The following is a 19,867-nucleotide window of genomic DNA, read 5'->3' on the forward strand; positions in this document are numbered from 1 at the left end:
GAAGTTAAAAAGACAACAGAAATATAGAATTTTCAAAGTATATTACCAAAACTAGGCAGAAATAAGAAACAGAAATAGAAAACAACAAAAAGAAAACAAATTGCAGAAATACAGAACTTTCAAAGTATACCATCAAGCTTGCTACCAGACAGAGCTTTACAATTTAACTTTAGTCTAGGGCAGTGTTTCTCAAACTGGGATCCGTTGAACCCATAGCAGCAGTCATGTGAAAACATACTGGAAAAGTCTGGGGGCAGATGTGTCTTGAGTGGTCTGGAGGGAAAGTTCTTATTCCAAGGGGCTCTGGGAGAGTCAGCACATGGATCAAGTGTAAATGTCCAGTCCGGGCCTGGCACAAGCAAGGACTTTTTGAAGCAGTACAGAAAAGGATGCCTCCCAGGAAATCCTTGATTTCCACCATCTTGTCAAGATACAACTTGTTTCAACCTTCCCTCAGCATTATCCTGGCCCCGGTGTCGTTTTATCACACTATCACACTTCCTGTATTGGTTGAGACCCCGGGGAGCAGCTACAGCTGCAAGTAAGTACCTCCAATAGAACAAGAGGACTCCTGGGTTCACTGGCTTCCTCCACTTTGCTATCTTCACTCCACGAGCGTGGAAGCAGGAGACTCTAGGAGATGCTGCTGGAGCAAGCCCCTCTTTGGCTTAATGGTTGGTTTTAGGCTACTTTGGTTATGGGAACAAAATACCACAGATTGGGGGGGGGCACACAACAGGAAGTGTCCTCCTCCTCTTCCCTCCTCAGATCTAGAAGTAGAAGTTCAAGAGCGAAGTGCTGGCAAGGTGGATGGCTCCTGAGGCGTCTCTCTGTCACAGGCGTGTCCCTAACATTTCCTTGTGTGTCACTTCCTCATGTTATAAAGCCAGGCTCCCTTGCCCTCCACTCTACCAGCCTCATTTTACTAGAGTCACATCTGTAAGGGATCTGTTCCCCAACATAGTGACCCTAAAACATGGGGGATTTAATAGACTTTAATGAGAATGTAGGAGGAGGGCATAAATCAGACCCTAGGAAGCCAATTTATAGAAAAGGAAGAGAGAGCCACAGACAATGAGAGAGAGGGGGTGGAGGGGAGAGAGAGCTGGAGATCTAGGGAGAGCTAGTAAAGCCAGCTAACCAGGACTAATGGCCATGAAGTCCCTAAGGACCATGACCATGTCTACTACCCTGACCAGATGGAGATTGTGACTAATTGATGTGTTGACAAAAAATGTAACCCAGTACCTAAGGGACCATCTAGGATGACTGTGCCCACTGCCCTGGTCCCCAGGTTATGTTCTCTAAGGATGGACCTGGGTTCTGCAGCCTGTGAAGAAGTGGAACAGGAGCTGATGGTTCCACTTCAGGACTCGTCATCTGGGCCATATTTGCTCCTCACACCTGTTGGGCTCTGTGATCTTTCTGAGCCTGTCTTCCTGCTGGTGTGGGAGCAGACCTGCTCCTGAGCTGCTTTGAAGACTGAGTGGGATCATCTTGCTAAAGAGATTAGCATGGTACCCACATATTGCAAACACTAGATGAAAAGCTATTATGAAAAATTACTAGCTGCGCATGGTAGCTCAAACCTGTAATGCAAGCTGTTTAGAGGGCAGAAGTAGGAGGATCATGATTTCGAGGCCAGCCTAGGCCAAGTAGTAAGACTGTATCTCAAAAAAACAGAAGACCAGCTAAAGGTCTGAAGATGCAGCTCAGATCACAGAATTACTGTTCTGTCTCCTAATTTAACTTGACTTCCAACTGAATCCTATGAAATTTCATTCGTTCCCCCAATTCAGACTTCATTATAAAGGATATTTAGTTATACACATAATACATATTTAATGCTTTCCCCCCTAAAAGCCCAAATACAATAATATAAAGGAAACAGGAAAAACCTTTACTCTCAATAATTCCCTGGGTACCACTTCCAATCTGGCTCAGCCCTTCACTGGCTCATTGACTTGATTAAAGTCCAGTTTCCTGAGTCTCTGCCCACTGTAAAGTAGAGACAGTTAACCTCAACTTCATGTAATCAGGAAGACTTCAATCGGTTGGTATAACAGAGTCAGGGAGGAAGGAAGCCCAGCTTGGGTCCACGGGGCCCACGGTGGTAACTTCTGGCAGGTCTCACAATCAGCATCATGTTCTTTCTTGCAGGATGCAAAGGAAAGCCTGGGCTGGATGGAAGAAGGGGCCAGGATGGTATCCCTGGGCCTCCCGGACCTCCTGGACACAAAGGTGACGTCGGAGAGACTGGCTGTGCTGGAAAACCAGGTGACACATTTCTTTTTGTCTTCCTTTCCCTGATACCAAAGACTGGGGAGCTAGACACCAAGCCTAGCAAGCAGTTGTGCAGTGGGTGTTATGAAATGCATCTGTTTGTCACAGATGCCCGCTCAGCAGATATTAGGGAGACCAAAGCGTTGAAGAGATGCATCTCCCACATTCTAATGGATGCCAAACCATCATCAGAGCCCGTCTAGTTGCTGGATCCTATATAAAATACAGGGCTTTGAAGAGAAAGCATTTGGGAGCAGGTGAGGTGTGAGGGGAAAGAGATGACGTCAGGATAGAGCTTTGAAATGTAACTTAGGCCTGGTGGACCCAAACACTTGAAGACACATCTTGGGAGAGTACCTGTCAAGGTGATAATGTCCATGAGTAGAAACGAGAGAGGAGGGCTGGCTGTGGCAGAAGAGCTTGCTTCTGAAAGACCAAGCTCAGCTTCAGCGAATTAGCTCCTGTAGACATGCAGATCCAGTGTTCCCTACATCAATGTTTGATTTCCAAATCTGAAATGTCCAGTTATAAAATCATTACAGGTCAAATGAGCAGGTTTCCTTCACATGGTCATCTTTGTAATCTCTTTGTCACTTGGTCACTTTGTCATCTCTGATTGGCAGTGTGTGTAGGAGAGCCTGTTGGTCTTGAAGGAACAACAAGCAATTAACAAAACCAAAACACCTTTCATCTCTCAAAGTCCATCAGCTTTTGTTCCTGGCAATTGGAAATAGCTGTTGGCCTTCCTCAGTAGATCAGCGTCTTGGCAGTGTCAAAGGAGTCAGAACTTGCTCACATTTTAGAGGATTATCCGTTTCCATCTACCACCAAGAATGGTAGAGCAAGGCCTTCCCTTCCCCTCTCTCCCTCACTAAAGAAGAGATTCAAAGTCAGCCGTGTGCATCCTCCTCTTTGCCCTTCGCAGTGGAGCCCTCAGTGTGCCGGACCCATGAGGGCCATCTGGCAGGTGGAAGAAGACCAACCTCAGCTTGTTCCCAGCCCCGTCTGAGAAGGTGGAGGCCCCAGGCCTGGGAGGGGTGGCTCATGCACTGCTTTAGTTCTTTCTTGTTAGATCTTACCAGGTCCTAACCTCTACAGTTTATCTTTCCATTATGGGTATGGTCATTACTCTTCCTCCAATGAAAGTGCTCTGGGAGGACAGGGATTTCTTCCTGTGTTCTCTTTTCAGGAAGCTCCAGCATCACCTAGGAACTGCTTGAAACAAATACAGTCCTTTCTCAGTATCTACAGGGTATTGGTTCCAGGATCCCTTATCCCAGGATCCTCAAGTCCTTTATATCAATCATATTATTTTACACCAAATGCATATGTACACACACACACACACACACACACACACACACACACACACACACACACACACACACACACACACACACACAACCTTCCCACATACTTTAAATCATGTCTAGAGTGTGTAACCATCTATTGCAATGTAAGTGCTATGTAGTGTACTGTATCATTTAGGGAATAATAACAAGAACATAGTCTATAATGCTCAGTGAAGATGTATTTTTTGTTTGTTTTAGCTTTTGATACTTTCAAACAGAGCTTGGTTGGACTCAGAGATTCTGAATGTGTGTGCAGTGGCGCTCCGCGCTGGCTGGCTGAGTCTTCTTTGTGTGTACTGCACTTGTGGAAGGGACCATGCCTGCCCTGACGGCTGTGCCCTGGTCCCCTCTGTTCCCTGTGTGCTTAGCACAGTGCCACTGGACCGGTACTTGTGAAACAGAAATCCTGAAGGTGTGTTTTCATTCTTTATTTCTCTAGGCCCTCCTGGTCTGACTGGTGATCCTGGGCCCAAAGGGATTGGCCTTGGCTACCTCAGTGGCTTCCTCCTGGTTCTCCACAGTCAGACGGACCAGGAACCTGCCTGCCCTGTGGGTATGCCCCGGCTCTGGACTGGATATAGTCTGTTATACATGGAAGGACAGGAGAAAGCCCACAATCAAGACCTCGGTATGGATATTCCACGTGATTACTCATATTGTTGACCCTGGTATAGATACTCCTCCTGATCACTCATGCTGGTGACTATGTGTAGATAGTCACATGATGGTCCATGATAGTCACCTGTATAGAGATAGTATATAGTAATACCCATGACCACTGTACTGTTGACTTCTGGGTAGATATTCTACCTGATCATCCATGCTGTTGACCTTGGACAGTCACATGATCACCCATGCTGCTGCCCTTAGTGGAGATAATCCATGGGATCACCTACAGCTGACCTTGGTGTGAATGTTGCCTCGATCATCCATACTCTTCACCTTGGTATGGATTTTCCAAGGTGATCAACCATGCCGTTTCTTAGAAAGTAAAACCTTGGTTTTAAGCTTACAGATTCACCAACCTAATCACTAATCCTTTATGAGATTCTTACTGCATTTTTTATATTTACTTTCTTCATTTTTTTCCTTCTCTTCATTAATTTTTTCTTTAATTTTTCCATTGTCATTATAGGGAGATGTAGAGAGCGGTTATAGTTACCTAAGTCACATAATGAGTACATTTCTTTTTGGACAATGCCACCTGTTCCTTCATTACTTTTTCCCTTATTATTTTTTTTAAACTGCCATGTGAACTCCCAACTATTTCTATTAAAACTGTGATCCTACATGATGTCACAGAAATTCATTCTGGCTCTAGTTTCTTTTTGGTTATTTATTGCTCTTTTTTTTTTTTTTTAAAGATACTTTCATCTGGGCGCCAGTGGCTCATGCCTGTAATCCTAGCTACTCAGGAGGCTAAGATCTGAGGATCGAGGTTCAAAGCCAGCCCAGGCAGGAAACTCTGTGAGACTCTTACTCCGATAAACCACTAGAAAACCAGAAGTGGTGCTGTGGCTTGAGTGGTAGAGCGCTTGCCTTGAGCTGAAAAGTGCCCAAGCCCAGAGTTCAAGCTCCATGACCGACCAAACAAAATTTAAAAAAGATACTTTCATTGAAAGTTAATGTAACTCTTATGAACTAAAGTTTTCATTCTCATATGTAAATTATTTAGTTGGGCCCTCGTGGCTCCTGCATTGATATACACCTTGATTTAAGCACCTGCTGTGTGTACATTATGGCACTTGGAACATCAGATCCCTGTCCTACTCCAATCTGTTTTCAAATAGCAAGACTAGAGGGTCATCCTCTACACTGCTTGACAATTTCTGGAAGCTGATTAAAGAGCTGCAGGAAGCAATGCCAAGACAATAGTCTACATACCTGAGTGTTGACAATTACTGTCTTTCCTGGACTGAAGGGTCAAAGTGGTGGGTGGCGAAGGATGCACCAACAGAGATGGTTGGTGGTGAGATGACTTCTGTCACTGGCTTCATGTCATGTGCTCACAGGGTGCAGGTCTAGAGTTGGCTTTCCTACCCATCTTCCCATCTCTATTAGGTACATCCATGTTCTGATCGCCCACCACTGACTTAGGTTTCTTGGAGCACAGGCAAAAAGAAGAGGGAATTGTGCTATATATCTTGAATGTGTTTGTAGCTCTCCTCTTCCTTCTGTTCTCAAGTTCTTTCCTGTCTGGCCTCTGCATTCTCAGTCTTGCCCTTTCTGCCCTGTGCTAGAAAAATGGCACATTTTAAAACTCTGAAGAACTTCATGAGATTGACAAAATGTGCTCTGACTTATCTCTGGACACCACTAAAGCAAGCAGACACACGGACATGCTCATCTTCATTCCATTATTCCCCTCAGCAAGCTGTGACTTCTCAGAACACCATGCTCTGTGCATCAGGCTCTCTCCACTGCCACATGAAACCTTGGGGTTTCTCCTCCTCTGAAGAGTACCACCACCTCCAGCCTGGGTGTGTGGGAGGGGGTGTTGGGAGGGGGGCACGGTCCTCTTCACATTTCCACTCACAGCTTAAAGATCCAGCCACTCCATACTTCTCATTCACAGCATTTGTCAGCCTGGAATTTCATCAGCGGTTTGCTCATCCATGTCCCTGTAGGTCAATGATGCAAGAAGATGAATGTGTCATTGCTTACCTCTAGCATCTTGGCCTGCTGGCGGTCCTATTAGGGAGGGATGAGTGGTTAAGGACTGGCTTACAAGGCTAAAGGGGTTTTGCCACTGTGAAGTGGGCTTTGGCCTGCCCACCCTGGGTCATGGGTCAGAACAGGTGGTCTGTGAATGCTTGGGTGGGGAAGGGTCACTGGCACACCAAATGTCTCTTCCTTCCTCCAAGGTCTGGCAGGGTCATGCCTTCCCATGTTTAGCACGCTGCCCTTTGCCTACTGTAACATCCACCAAGTGTGCCACTATGCGCGGCGAAATGACAGGTCATACTGGCTGGCCAGCGCTGCGCCCCTCCCCATGATGCCAGTCTCCGAGGAAGAGATTCGCCCTTACATCAGCCGCTGTGCGGTGTGCGAGGCCCCGGCCCAGGCCGTCGCAGTGCACAGCCAGGATCAGTCCATCCCGCCGTGCCCACGGGCCTGGAGGAGCCTCTGGATCGGGTACTCCTTTCTGATGGTGAGCTCGCTGCCCTCGAACCCTGACACCTTCCTTTTCTTCCCCTCTCTGGATCAGATAGGAATGCTGTGCGTACTTTAGGCCCACCCCCAGGGAAATCAAGATTGTGAAGGCGGTTACAAACCTAATTCTCTTCTTCTTGTCTGATAGCACACAGGCGCTGGGGACCAAGGAGGCGGCCAGGCCCTCACGTCACCTGGCAGCTGCCTGGAGGATTTCAGAGCTGCGCCATTCCTTGAATGCCAAGGCCGCCAAGGGACTTGCCACTTCTTTGCAAATGAGTATAGTTTCTGGCTGACAACAGTGAACCCAGAGACACAGTTTACTTTGGCCCCATCACCAGACACCTTAAAAGAAGGCCAGGCCCAGCGCCAGAAAATCAGCAGGTGCCAAGTGTGTGTGAAGTATAGCTAGAGAAAGGAAAATTCACATGCATCTACCAAGAGAAACTCCCAGGGAGTGAAGACTTCTAGGCTATGCTACAAGATTCCATGGTGCTCTTTCCAAACCCTGATCTCTATAGGGTTCTTCTCAGAGGCCTCCAGCTCCCCGCTCTGTGCCTGACAGACTCAACAAATGCTGTACACGACACACGTGGAATTTGTTTGACCTCAGCAATCTAGATGAACCCCACATATTATTAAATGGAAAAATAGGCTTTCTAGGGTAATACGCTAATTCTCAGGAAGACAAGGAGATGATAATGACCGGATTATAAATGGCATTGGTTAATTGCATCTCACACGATTGAAGTCAATTACTCTGTAATACCGTGGGCCTTCTGGAGAGATTTTACAGGAAAAATTACATGGGGCAACAAATGAAAACGAGGTACTAGAGCTTTTCAACATTCCAAAGTCATTTCCTCATTAATCTGGTTCTTTTTTCCCCATGCACTTTAAATAATTATAAACATGACCCAAAGATATTAAAAAAGAAGGAGACTATAGAAGCAGCCCATACAGCCAGTGGTAAGAATTCATTTCAAAGCGAAATGAATCATTATGCCAGGAGAGGCCGCAAGCCGCCTTCTTCCAGAGCTCTGACATTAGCATAAACACTTCACACATGAATATAAAACATTAGGTTCTCTTGTGCATTTTTTTTCAGAGACTAGAAATGCCTACTTTGGCAATCCTTTTGAAAAGTAGCAATTATGGAAAAAAGATATTCAATAAGGGATCAGGGAGTCTAAAAGCTATTAATGAATATTAAAGTGGTGATTCACAAAAATTGACTCCCTATTGCAGGGAACTTCCAAACAGACTGGCTTTCCCCCCAGTCGGGGTCCAGCAAGTCCTCAGTGCTAATGGGACTGGAGCCGCATGGGGCTTCTGCAGGGTAAGAGCATGTCACTTCCCTCCCCAGGAAAACCTGTGGGGCTCACAATGGACACTTTGCCTCAACATGCATAATGGCTGCTCCCAGGAGACATGGCAGGGCTTTCATTAGGCCCTTGGGAGAAAATGGAGGGCCGACTTAATTAAACTTAGGTTAGAAGATTCATTTATGTCGGGGTCAGCCCACCAGAAAGGCATGGCGGGGACTATCAAAGAAACAAAGATGATACACAATTTGCATTTGATGTTCCCCTATCTGGCCAATTTTAAAAACGTTTATTTGCTTCATATTAGTATAGCACTGACTCAGTTGTTTGACCTTTGGCATTTGTAGTTTCTATGTAAGTTTGGAAGCGATGGCAATTTAAAATGAGGATGTTTTCTGAATAATAAAAGACCTGTTTTCTGTTTTTCCAGGAATTCAGTGTTCTAATCCTACAAATCAAAATTTTCCTAGAACAGATTTTATTTTATTTTATTTTTGGTGGGAGGAACTTATCTTCCTTAGTTAAACACAGTATCATTTTAGAAAAAAGTTAAGAAATTTCTCTGGAGAATAGCAGCATTTTAGTGGCTAGCTTTAGGGCACTGAAAAAGAATTCATAGAAAAAAAATTAAAATTTTGTTTACAAGACATGTTTTCCTTGCCATACTTTACTAGTGAGCTCTTCTATGCAGAATCCTTTTCCAATGATTTGTGCCATACGCTAACCATTGGGTGACAATTTTAAGAGAAGTTTCTGGTAAAAAAAAAAAAAGGAAGCATGTCTATTTTAACATGAAATGTTTTCTTAATGTAGCAGAGTATCTCCTAGTTCACTTGACCCATTTGACTTTCTTTAAGACCATGCTATATATGTTAAATACCTTGGAGTACCCAAAATTCAAGCCAGTTTCTACCTTCTACCTTATTTGATGTTACCCTTCTCTCTCCAGATCTATCACAAGTTTTTGGAAGTTGATCGTGAACTTAGACTGAGAATGTTTTCAGGGAAGAAAAGAGAGGCAATGAATGGGAATATCAGAAATATGTCTTGCTTGCCAAATTACCTTTGGTGTTAGAATATTATTTTAACAAATAGGGTGCTGGTGGCTCACATCTGTAATCCTAGCTACTCGGGATGCTGAGATCTGGGGTGTCAAGATTTAAAGTCAACCAAGGCAGAAATGTCCACTAGACTCCCTCTCTAAAATAATACACAAAAAGCTGGGCTAGTAGTGGGTCTAGGTAGTACAGTGCTGGCCATGGAAGCAAATCCAGCAAGCTCAAGGCCTTGAGTTCAATCCCAGTAAAGGCAAATTACTGCTGCTGCTGCTGCTACTACTATCTTAACAAGCTTTATAATGAAGTTAAAAAAGAACAGGCTAAAGGACAGTTCACACCAGCCCCCTCCCACAGTGCCTATGCCATGACTTGTTGGAATGCTCCAAAAATCACCTCCCCTGGACAGCTGTCAGTCTCGTCCCTGGAGAACCGGGCATCTTCCTTCATCAGCCTCAATGAGTGAAGCCCACCCAGACAGGCAGGCATTCGTGCTACGTGTGGCCAGCCCAACTCCCCAGACTGAAGCCCAAGCCCACACTTCTCATGGTGTGTGACCTCCTCCAGCGTCCTCCACCTCCCTCAGCTTTTCCACCTATCCTCTGACAGCCTCTCTTACAGACATCTCCTGATTTGCCCTATCCAAACTGGCTTTTGTTATCTTTTGGCTTAAAAACCCATCTCGGACTGCCCTGCTGGTAAAATCCAAATGACTTCACCCGGTGAAAGGTCCAGCGTGAACTGTCTATGAGAATATCTCTTTGCCACAAACTGCCAGCCATTCTGCAAATATTCACGGCACCTCCAGGCCTCCATCTTGAGGAGCCTTGACTTGGTAGACTCCTACCTACTTTTATACATTGATGAGTGCTGAGTGCTACCTGCCTCCCTCCCCCCCCAGTCTAATATCAAAGCCCCAGGGACCATGCCATATTGGTGCCTTGTCTCCCACGTGAACCCCAAGGGGAGGGGCAGGCTACACTAGCCTCTGTATGCCTGCTATTAACACAGGCCCGCACATTTTAACACTTAGTGCTTTTATTCGGTGGCGATTCCATAAGCCTCATTAGGCACTCAGTGCTCATGGGTAAAATGGTGACAAGTGTAATTCATTTCTGGATGCATAATGCTAGAATAGTCAACCTATAATCAAGTTATCGATGAGCTATTGGAACATTGAAGCCCACAATCTTCTATAACACATAGTGAGAGGAAACTGATTCATGACTCTGGATCTTCGCTTCCCTGCTCCAAAAATCCCCTTACTTTTCTGTAAAGGAACATTTCAGAAATGATGAGATGTGAGATTTGGCTGAGAAGACGTGCCTTACTGAAAGGAGACGTGTTAACTCATACTGTAATCTGTGTTCCCTTGTGATTTAAGAGCTGATTCATTCAAAAGTGCCTCTGTAAAATTTGTATGTATGTTGCTGGTGCTTTGTAAGAGTCAGTGGAATGGTGTACAAAAAGCAGACTTTATCAGAGATTTTTATTTTATTTTGAGCTCTATACAGACTATAAGGAAAATTGGGTTGGTGTTTCTATTGCTTCACTGGAATCATTTTGGTAATTGTTACTTTTCCTCAGTATGGCTGCAAACATAAAAGAAAGATGAGGGCTTCCGAGTTGCTTGAACTCAGATTTGAATCCAGCTTTGTTTCTTTCCAGCTGTGTGTTGCTGGAAACTTCCACCACCACCCTGAACCTCATTTCTCTCATTCAGAAGGTGGAATATAACACCTACTAGTGTTGAAAATTAAAGTTAGATTCTCTTTCTAGCATATAGCGGTCATCCTGCATTGATTGTGGTCATATCTTCCATTTGAAATAAACTATTGACTATAAAAATAATTCTTGGGATTATTTTTTTTGCATAGTAGAATAAAAGGATTCCCAATGGGCATATAAATTACTAGTTAGTATTCTTTATACCTGGCCAATTCTTAATGTCATTGAGAATGCTGTTTTATTTCAATTCTCGAAGTTATTGTACCACACAAAAAAAATCACGATTTCCTGCAGGGCCAATATGAGGAAGTTCTGCAGAGAACAAACAATTGACATTAAAAATCAGCACTCTGCAATTGTCACTGTTATTATCTGTTGGAAACTCTGCATAATGCATTTTAAACCCCTAAGGATGCCTGACACGTTCATGTGAAATGCTTGAATTTTATGGTGCTTAAATATTTAGTGATTCATGGGGAAAATGTGAAATGCGTCCAATAAATTGCACCTCTTTTTCTAACCTATGGTTGTAAAGTTAGGGCTTTTGAACATGTACCTTTTATAAGAGGACTGGTCTTTCATTGACATTTAAATCTTTCCTGTATCACCACTTATAATATGGTTCATTGTCTATAAAGTTGTGATGAGTTCAAAACCAACTGCGTTTTATTTGGTGAATTTATTTCTTTTCTTTCAAGTCAGCTGGATTTGCTGCTTGTTTTTATTTTTATTTTTAAAATGTGTGGCCCATCCTTGGGAGAACATAAGGAATATCACATGGTAGAAGTGTGAACTGCAGAAGAGAACAGCTCAGGCTGGAAAGGGTGGATTCAGAGGCTCTGCAAAGCAACTATTGGGGTGAGAACTAAAACCAGCCCTCAGGACAGAAGGCTGCATCCACCATGGCTGGGCTTCTTGGACAGAGCACGTGGGGCTCTCACACCCTGGCTGCAGTTATTTGTCGAGCAGGAATGACATGACCCATGGCACAGGGTTATTTGGAGGATTTAAGGTATGCAAAGTCTATGAGATAGAAGCTGTGTGATATTGTTACTTACATCTCCTGTGCGTTAGCTTTTTGCAACTGTGACAAATACTCGAGAGAAACCATTTAACAGGAATTAAGATTTAGGTTTGGCCCATGGTTTCAGGCTAAGTCCATTGCTTTGGACTTGGGATGGATGAGAAGTAGGGCCAGAAAGCAGGAAAAGACACTTAGGAAGGGAGAGAAAGAGGAGTGGCGGGGGTGGGGTGGGGCAAGGAAGGGAGGAAGGGAGGGAGGGAGGAGAGATCCCGGATGAGCTATAGCTCGCCAAGGGCTCATCTGTGTTTGCCTACCTCCTTCATCTAGGTCCCACCTCTGAGTCTCTCTAGGTGACCAACATAAAGACCACCAAATCTGAAACCCTCCTCGCCCTGGGTTCGATTCCTCAGCACCACATAAGCAGAAAAAGCTGGACGTGGCACTGTGGCTCAAGTAGTAGAGCACTAGCCTTGAGCTGAAGAGCTGAGGGGAAAGTGCCCAGGCCCAGAGTTCAGGCCCCATGAATGGCAAAAGAAAAAAAAAAAAAAACAAAAAAACGAACTGTATTAACCCTACCATACTTGCTTCCTCTCCACCCCAGAGAGCTGCACTATTTAAGGAACTTAAATTACCATCTGAGCATTGCTGGCTTATGCCTATAATTCTAGCTACTCAGGAGGCTGAGATCTGAGGATTGATGTTTGAAGCCAGCCCAGGCAGGAAAGTCCATGAGACTCAGATTTCCAATTAAGCGAGCACAAACACACACACACACCAGCAGCAACAACAACAAAAAACCCCAAACCCCACAGAAGTGGAACTTTGGCTCAAGTGGTAGAGTGCTAGATTTCAGCAAAAAAGCTCAGTGATAGTGTCCAGGCCCTGAGTTTAAGCCTTATAACTCAGAGAGAGAGAGAGAGAGAGAGAGAGAGAGAGAGAGAGAGAGAGACAGACAGACAGACAGACAGACAGACAGACAGAGACAGAGAGAGAGAGAGACTTCAATGTTTTGTTAAGCTGAGAATTTGAGCTAAGATAAATACTAGGGGCTGAATAAACTTTATTAAAATTAAGAAATGACTGTAATGATGCATGAGAAGGGAAAGGAAGAAAGGTAGATTTGTATATGACTAACTGAATGCATTTCTTTATGAATACTGACTCTTGTCACTAGGGATTAAGACTAGGAACTGGTCCCCATTTTAATACCCACTGTGGGAGGTATGTTTCATATCCCTCATTCTTTTAACCTACTCCCCAGTAGACAGACTATGTGTCAAATATGTAGCCTGACTCTACTTCTACTAAAGCTAGGAATTTAGCTTAATATGAGCTTTGCCAGAAGGCATTTAAACAGGGAGAGGAGGTCATTGCAGTGGAATCACAGGTAATGCATTCAAAGGTCATTTAACAGGAAGCAATTTTAAATACTCCTTCCTCTTGAGAACCAAGAAGCAAGAACGGATTCTGAATTAAGAGGTCATCTGACTGACCACATCAAACCATGGGAACTACATACACAAAGGGGTATCAGGAAATTACTGCTACACAAAGACACCAAATTAAAAAATCAGCTCTAAATGCTTAGTTCCTATTAGAGATCATTAGTCTAAGGCACTTGCTTTTGTTCATCTTTCTCAACCCAATTCCAGTTTGTTCACATGAATTTGGAGATTCCTTATTGTACAAAAAAAAGACACTGAATAGAATAAAGTGGTTATAGACAAGCCCATTAACTAATTAGAATAAAATTTCCAGAACATCTTTATTGCTGTGAAAAAATAATTGGTTTATAATCAAAATGACCTCTCCCACATTTCTAAATGTTCTGTGATAGTCCACTCCATAAATAGTGTTCATGTTATAGCTACAGCATCCAAAATGTAATTCCAGTGTTTTCATATGTGACAGGTCAAATGAAGGAGGTACTGCTATATTAAAACAGGAAAATACTTCCATATATACATATGACTGGACTTTTAATACAATAGAAAACACTTGGGTGAGAAATTAACATTTAATGAGTTCCTACCACAAGCCTTTGGACGGTGAATATGGAAAATGTGGAGACTATGGGAGATATACATATCAGGGTGATTTATAACCCACACCCCCACATAGAAGGCACACCTTGGTATAGGTATGTACAAATAACCATAACAATAACAAGGGCAAGATATGAGTGCTACAGGACCATTTCCATGTTATCAAAAGATGGCATGTAAGAATAGGAAAATAGAAGTCAAATTTATAGTTTGAGAGGCAGGAATGATTTAGCTTGAACATTTTAAATATGTCTAAAGCTACTGGACTCAGGTACAATTTTCATTATCTACTAGCTCTAGTTTTACATCAATTATAAATAAAATCAAGCATCTCAGGTGTCATTGTGCAAGTAGCTAGTTATAATTCTCCCAGATCTCAAGGTTTCATAGCTCATTTATATGCAAGGGTCAAGGCCACTTCCAGACAAATTCAGACCCTGAGCTGGACACAACACTGCACAACCAGTATGCTCCAAGTCTGTCAGATGTATACAAGAAGTCATTGTGATGGAATACGTTCAAAATGTTAATCCTGTGTATTCTTCCAAGTGGTATGAATGCACATGATTTTATAATTGTTTATGTATTTATTTGTTTGTTTTTACAGTTTTGAAGTTTCTCAATGGCCACATATTAATTATTTTTAAGTCTGTTTTACTGTGTTTTCCCTTGATTTATTGTATGAATCAGTTTTCCTGACTACAAAGCAATATATACAATACACATATTTTTTAAAAGGCAGTATAAAATTGTGAAAAAGAGAAAGCAAAGTATTTTATCTCCAGGGATAATCTCTGTTCTATTTGCTAAACTTCCTTCCAGACTATGCATGTAGATGGCATTTCTATGACTTTCATAAACAGAAAACTATATATGGATGATAGATGAGTTAAAATAGAAGCATCTTTTGCTGCTTCTAGTTTTCTCTAAAAATAAGCAACTCCATGACTAAATACATTTTGGCTTTGTCCTTTTACACATGAAACACAAGCACCAGAGAATGCTTTAAATGACCTGACAATCGGTGTATTTTAATACCGCGGGGCCCTAGGGTATGCTTTGGACACTTGTCCAGGACAAGTTGTTTCAGGGCCAATTCAGAGGCACTTTTATGAGGAAAAACAGTACTTCCTACAAAAAGGACTTCTAGTAACCAATCCTTTGAACGCTTTTGCCCCGTTCTACATGTGGCACTTGTTGTTGCTTTGCTGTTTAATGACAAGTCCCTTCTCCCTGGCCCACACATGCTGTCCTGGGGAGGGTGGGCAGCTATAAATCCAAATTGTTGGTACCCCTTGACATCTAGTGGTGGATGTAGGTGTTTTCTCCACAGCATACTGGGAAGAGAACATATCTTTATCCTGATGGTCACCACAGCAACATGCCAAGAAGACCAGGGAATACCACTGTACTGCACCTCTGGCCAATGTAAGCATCAAGCACTCCAGGCAGAAAAAATGGATGATCTCTTTGTGAAGGTGGAGTCTTTGACTGCAAAACAAGGTGCAGGTATCAGAGTCTGGAGGAAAGGATGGAGTGTGGAGAAAGGCTCCAATGTTAAGGAAGAGACCTTTGGTTTGGGACGGAGAATAAGATCACTTCTAGAAGGCTGTGAGCTGCCTGCCACAAACCTGGTTTCCAGACAAGTCAATCTGACTGTGAATCTAGATGCAGGGCGGTGACAGGGTGAGAGTCCATGGCATACAGAAGCAATCAGGGATGATGATGGTATACTCTGCTTTTGTTTAAAATGAAGTTGGGGATGGAAGGAGGCTCAAGCAAATGGAAGGAAAATGGACAACTGGACCACATCTTCCGAAGACACTGTATCACTTCACTGGCCGTCAAATCTGTGAAGCCGTTGTCTCCTCATTTCTTCTTCAGGTGAGAGCCGAAAACCATAGGGCGGTGGGCTATTTCTGGTATTTCCTGCAGTGAGAAAGCGAAGAAAAAATCAAACACTGCCGATCCATCATTGTGACATTTATAAGGCCTTACACACCCTAAGATTCCAAAGACAAAAAAAAAACCCAAAAACAAAACAACCACATTCATTTTGGTACCATCTTTATTTTAATGTGCAGAAGACACACCACAAACATATTTCAACATTAGCTGTCAATACTAATTTCAACATCAAGGAAGTATTTTTGTGGTGTGGTTCAGTCTATGAACTTAATCTGACCCATTCTAAGTTTCTTGGTAATTTCCCTACTTTTATTTTTCCTTCAATCAGCTCAACAATGTGCACCATTTAACTTTCCATAGTGTCCTGGTGATTTGTGTCTATATTTTATGGCCATCTTTATTAACTTCCCCACTGCCAACTCTGCTGGCTGACTTTGACTCAAGCCTTTGGAGGTCTCCCTTTACCCAGCCACTCCTGCCCCATTCCATGGCTCAAATCATACTTGAGATACACAGCTGTCTCCTGCCCCTGGTGAGCACAGGCAGAATGGGCATAGAGCAGGAATAGTTGTACTGATCGAAGGTGAAGACAAAAATGCAGGCATGCTATTTCATAGTTATGTAAGAGACCATGGAAGTCATTATTGAAAAAGGCTTGCTGAAGTCTGCAAATACGGTGCAGACTTTGCAATGGTAGAAGCACCTTCGTCAGTACATTAAAAACCAACTCTTGAGGAACGATTAAAGGAAGGAAAATAGCTATCTTTTGATCTCAGGGGACCAGCAACAGAAATGTACGAAAGAGCTTCCATACCCCCGAGGAGGCAGCCAGGGAGAAGATCACCAATAGATGAGGACAGGTAAGTAGTCTATACACTTGGACTAAAAAGGCTGCACCTTTTCACTTTCATGGCTCTGCCAACTCCATTCTTCTTTCCTGTCACACCAACCAAATGTCTTCCTCTCTCCCCAACCCCTGACCAGCTCCAGTGGAAGAGCTTTCAGCACCTTCCTGTGGGTCCCCCTCATTCAGTAGGAGCTGTGTCCTGCCATGGTGCTGCCATCTGTGTCACCCTCCTTCCTCCTCTAAGGCACCCTTTCCATCTCCCCCTGCTCCCCAGGGCCTGGAACAGTTCTGGGCACATGGCTGTTGACCAATAGATGTATGGAATTAACAGCCCCTCACTATGACTTCCCAGAGGATTGCCCTAGGGAGCCTGCTGCTCTGGAGATGCTGGCTGGGCTGGGAAGGGTCGGGGGACAGGTTCAGTGGCTTTCTCAAGAGGGAATGCAATATTTGATTCTTGCTAATTCTCCAAGATAGAAGATGCCTCAGGCATGATTACCTTGATACACAATGGTTAGAACCAAAATTAAAAGATGCTAGAGAATGTGGTGGGAAATTGAATCTTCTCAGTCCAGATTGTAATTTTATTTTATTTATTTATTTATTGTTGGTTGTGGGTCTGAACTCTGGGCCTGAGCACTGTCCCTGAGCTCTTCAGCTCAAGGCTAGCATTCTACCACTTGAACCACAGCACCACTCCTGGTTTTCTGGTGGTTTATTGGAGATAAGAGTCTCATGGGCTTTCCTGCCCAGGCTGGCTTTGAACTGCGATCCTCAGATCTCAGCCTCCTGAGTAGCTAGGGTGACAGGTGTGAGCCACCGGTGCCCGGCCAGATTATAATTTTAGTTGCATGTTCTGCGGAGTCTTTGTAGCCCTTTGTAGCCCTTCCTAACTAATGCAACCCCACTGATCAGAGCAGGCCTGTCCTGGACAGGACTCCTACTATGTAAAGCTCCTACTGCGTAACGCTCTACTTCAACGTTTATGGTGAATTACATGTCAATTTGTTAAGTTAAAGATGACACTCAACATTTGATAGGCTTATAGGCTTTCACAATGAACATGTTAATGAATACTATACGATTAAGACTCATTTTCTATGGTTTTTGCCATATGTATCTGGGAAGTAATTCCTCTTGGAATGGTGGATGCTTTGAAATGACAAATGTACATGTTAAATCAATGCTAGTTTATTACTTGAAGTTCTTTTATGTGACCCAATCCAAATCCTGCTTTGTCTTTCAGCATTACTCTGTTAACAAGGCTAATTTAATTGCACAAGAGTGCAGGCAAGTGCTTCACACCCTCTTCCAGATGGGCAGGGAACCCCATCAGAAAGAGCTGTGGGCAGAAGCAAGAGCGGCTCAACGTGGCATGCTGACACCAGGCCACAGGGCACAAGGCCCTGGAAGCTGGAGGAGTCATGGGCTCCCTAAGGGAATTGGTGTCCGCGTGGTGTTTCCAAGGCTCAGAGGGCACCGAGAGTCCTTTGGGAGGAATACTGCTTCCAGGAAGGGAGTAGGAGGGGGGCTGTTGGAGGGGGAAGGCGGGGAAGGCTCCTCTGGGCCAGCTCTCAGAATGAGCAGCTGGTACACACACTGTTGGCCCCACTTGCGGGGCCCTGGAAGAGAACCAGGGCTCAGACAACAGAAGAAATGCCACATGCTGTAGTAGAAAACTCATGGCAAGAAGGGAGACAAGGCACACTTTCATTTACAGAGCTACTTCAGGGTGCCCCATTGCCCTTCGCTTTCACTCTGAATCTATTCACCTCAAGTTGATGGATGAAGCAAGTAAGGCACAGGGTTAGGCACACATCCGAGGTCACGAGACCAGCAAAAAGGGAAGGAAAACTTGTACACTGGTTTTTCTGACTTCGTCTATTTCTCCAATTTCCATTGCTTCTAGAACACCAAACATGGTAAACATGATGTCTACTCACCATTCCCTATCTTCTTACCAAAACTCAGCCTATCTTTTTTTTTTCATGGATATGTGGGAGCTCACTGATACTGGCAACAGTGTCAGCCCTCAACATTACGGGCCTCTGCTATAATCAAAGGGGTGACTCAAAGTCCAGAGTGGCTACAAGACTGGCTCAGCTCTCTACCAGCATCGAAGTACCATTAGCTCTAGCTACCACCACTACCACAGCCAGGTCTGAGTAATCATACCTGATGTTCTGAGCATTTAAAATCCTTCAAACTATATTTCTGATAATGGCAGAGATACCTTTCTGCTAAGTAACTACTGGATTGTTCACTGCTCTAAACGCTACACTGTTCTGAATGCTAGAATTATATATATATTTTTATTATAAAGATAATGTACAGAGGGGTTACAATTACATGAGAAAGGTAACGAGTGCATTTCTTATCCAGCATTGTTACCTCCTCCTTTGATCTTTCCCTACCATCCCTTTCCTCCCTATTTCCCCATCTCCTCCTCTCTCCCCCACCAAGTTGTAAAGCTAATTTTCAACATAATGTCTTGTACATCTTATTGTTACAATGGGTCATCCTGTATCCTTATTTCAGCATTTTGTCATTTCCCTTCCCCTCCCCCAAATAGAAAATGTATGTAACAAGCTGCAGGGCACCAGAATCAAATACAGTGAAAACAGGGGTGATACCAGGGGGGGGGGAGTACATACAAAAGAAGCAAAAAAAAAACTAGTACATTGTAAGTACATTAAAAACAGCAGCAAGAAAGATTAAACCTTTTACGCCCACTTTTTGGGGTTCATTTTGCTTCACATCATCTTATATGGTTATATGTACATCGCTTTTGACCTTTTCTGCTTGTCCTAGACATACACAAGTTATTGAAGATAAGGGAAACCATGAGACCTTTGGGCCTGGCTTACTTCACTTAATATAATTTTTTTCCAAGTCTTTCCATTTCCTAACAAATGTCATTCTTTCTGATGGAGGCATAGAATTCCACATGTATCTCACATTTTCTTGATCCATTCATCTACTGAGGGGCATCTAGGTTAGTTCCATATCTTAGCTATCGTGAATAATGCTGTGATAAACATAGTTGTGCAGGTAGCTTTAGTATGGCCTTGTTTGTGATCATTTGGGTACATGCCCAAAAGTGGGATTGCTGGGTCATTGGGGAATTCTCCATGGAGTTGAGGACCC

The 19,867-nt window shown here is 43.6% G+C and overlaps 2 protein-coding genes across 4 annotated transcripts in view; one reads left to right on the forward strand and one right to left on the reverse strand.

Moving 5' to 3' along the window:
* Col4a4 (collagen type IV alpha 4 chain) overlaps positions 1 to 11,555 on the forward strand; it is a 125,188-nt gene extending 113,633 nt beyond the window's left edge. Inside the window, exons 46-49 of the mRNA XM_070015744.1 lie at positions 2,161 to 2,277; positions 4,075 to 4,263; positions 6,500 to 6,786; positions 6,937 to 11,555. Of these exons, the coding sequence (XP_069871845.1) occupies positions 2,161 to 2,277; positions 4,075 to 4,263; positions 6,500 to 6,786; positions 6,937 to 7,200 (857 nt within the window). The 3' untranslated portion in view covers positions 7,201 to 11,555. The remainder of the gene's footprint in view (positions 1 to 2,160; positions 2,278 to 4,074; positions 4,264 to 6,499; positions 6,787 to 6,936) is intronic.
* A 2,127-nt stretch (positions 11,556 to 13,682) lies between these two features.
* Positions 13,683 to 19,867, reverse strand: part of Rhbdd1 (rhomboid domain containing 1) — a 147,593-nt gene continuing 141,408 nt past the window's right edge. For all 3 annotated transcript variants that reach the window (XM_070015885.1, XM_070015894.1, XM_070015896.1), the window contains one exon: positions 13,683 to 15,894. In XM_070015885.1, the coding sequence (XP_069871986.1) occupies positions 15,800 to 15,894 (95 nt within the window). In that variant the 3' untranslated portion in view covers positions 13,683 to 15,799. The remainder of the gene's footprint in view (positions 15,895 to 19,867) is intronic.

Source organism: Dipodomys merriami, unplaced genomic scaffold (assembly GCF_024711535.1).
Source record: "Dipodomys merriami isolate MVZ:Mamm:240054 unplaced genomic scaffold, mDipMer1.0.p SCAF_1, whole genome shotgun sequence".
In the NCBI taxonomy this organism is placed as follows: Eukaryota; Metazoa; Chordata; class Mammalia; order Rodentia; family Heteromyidae; genus Dipodomys; species Dipodomys merriami.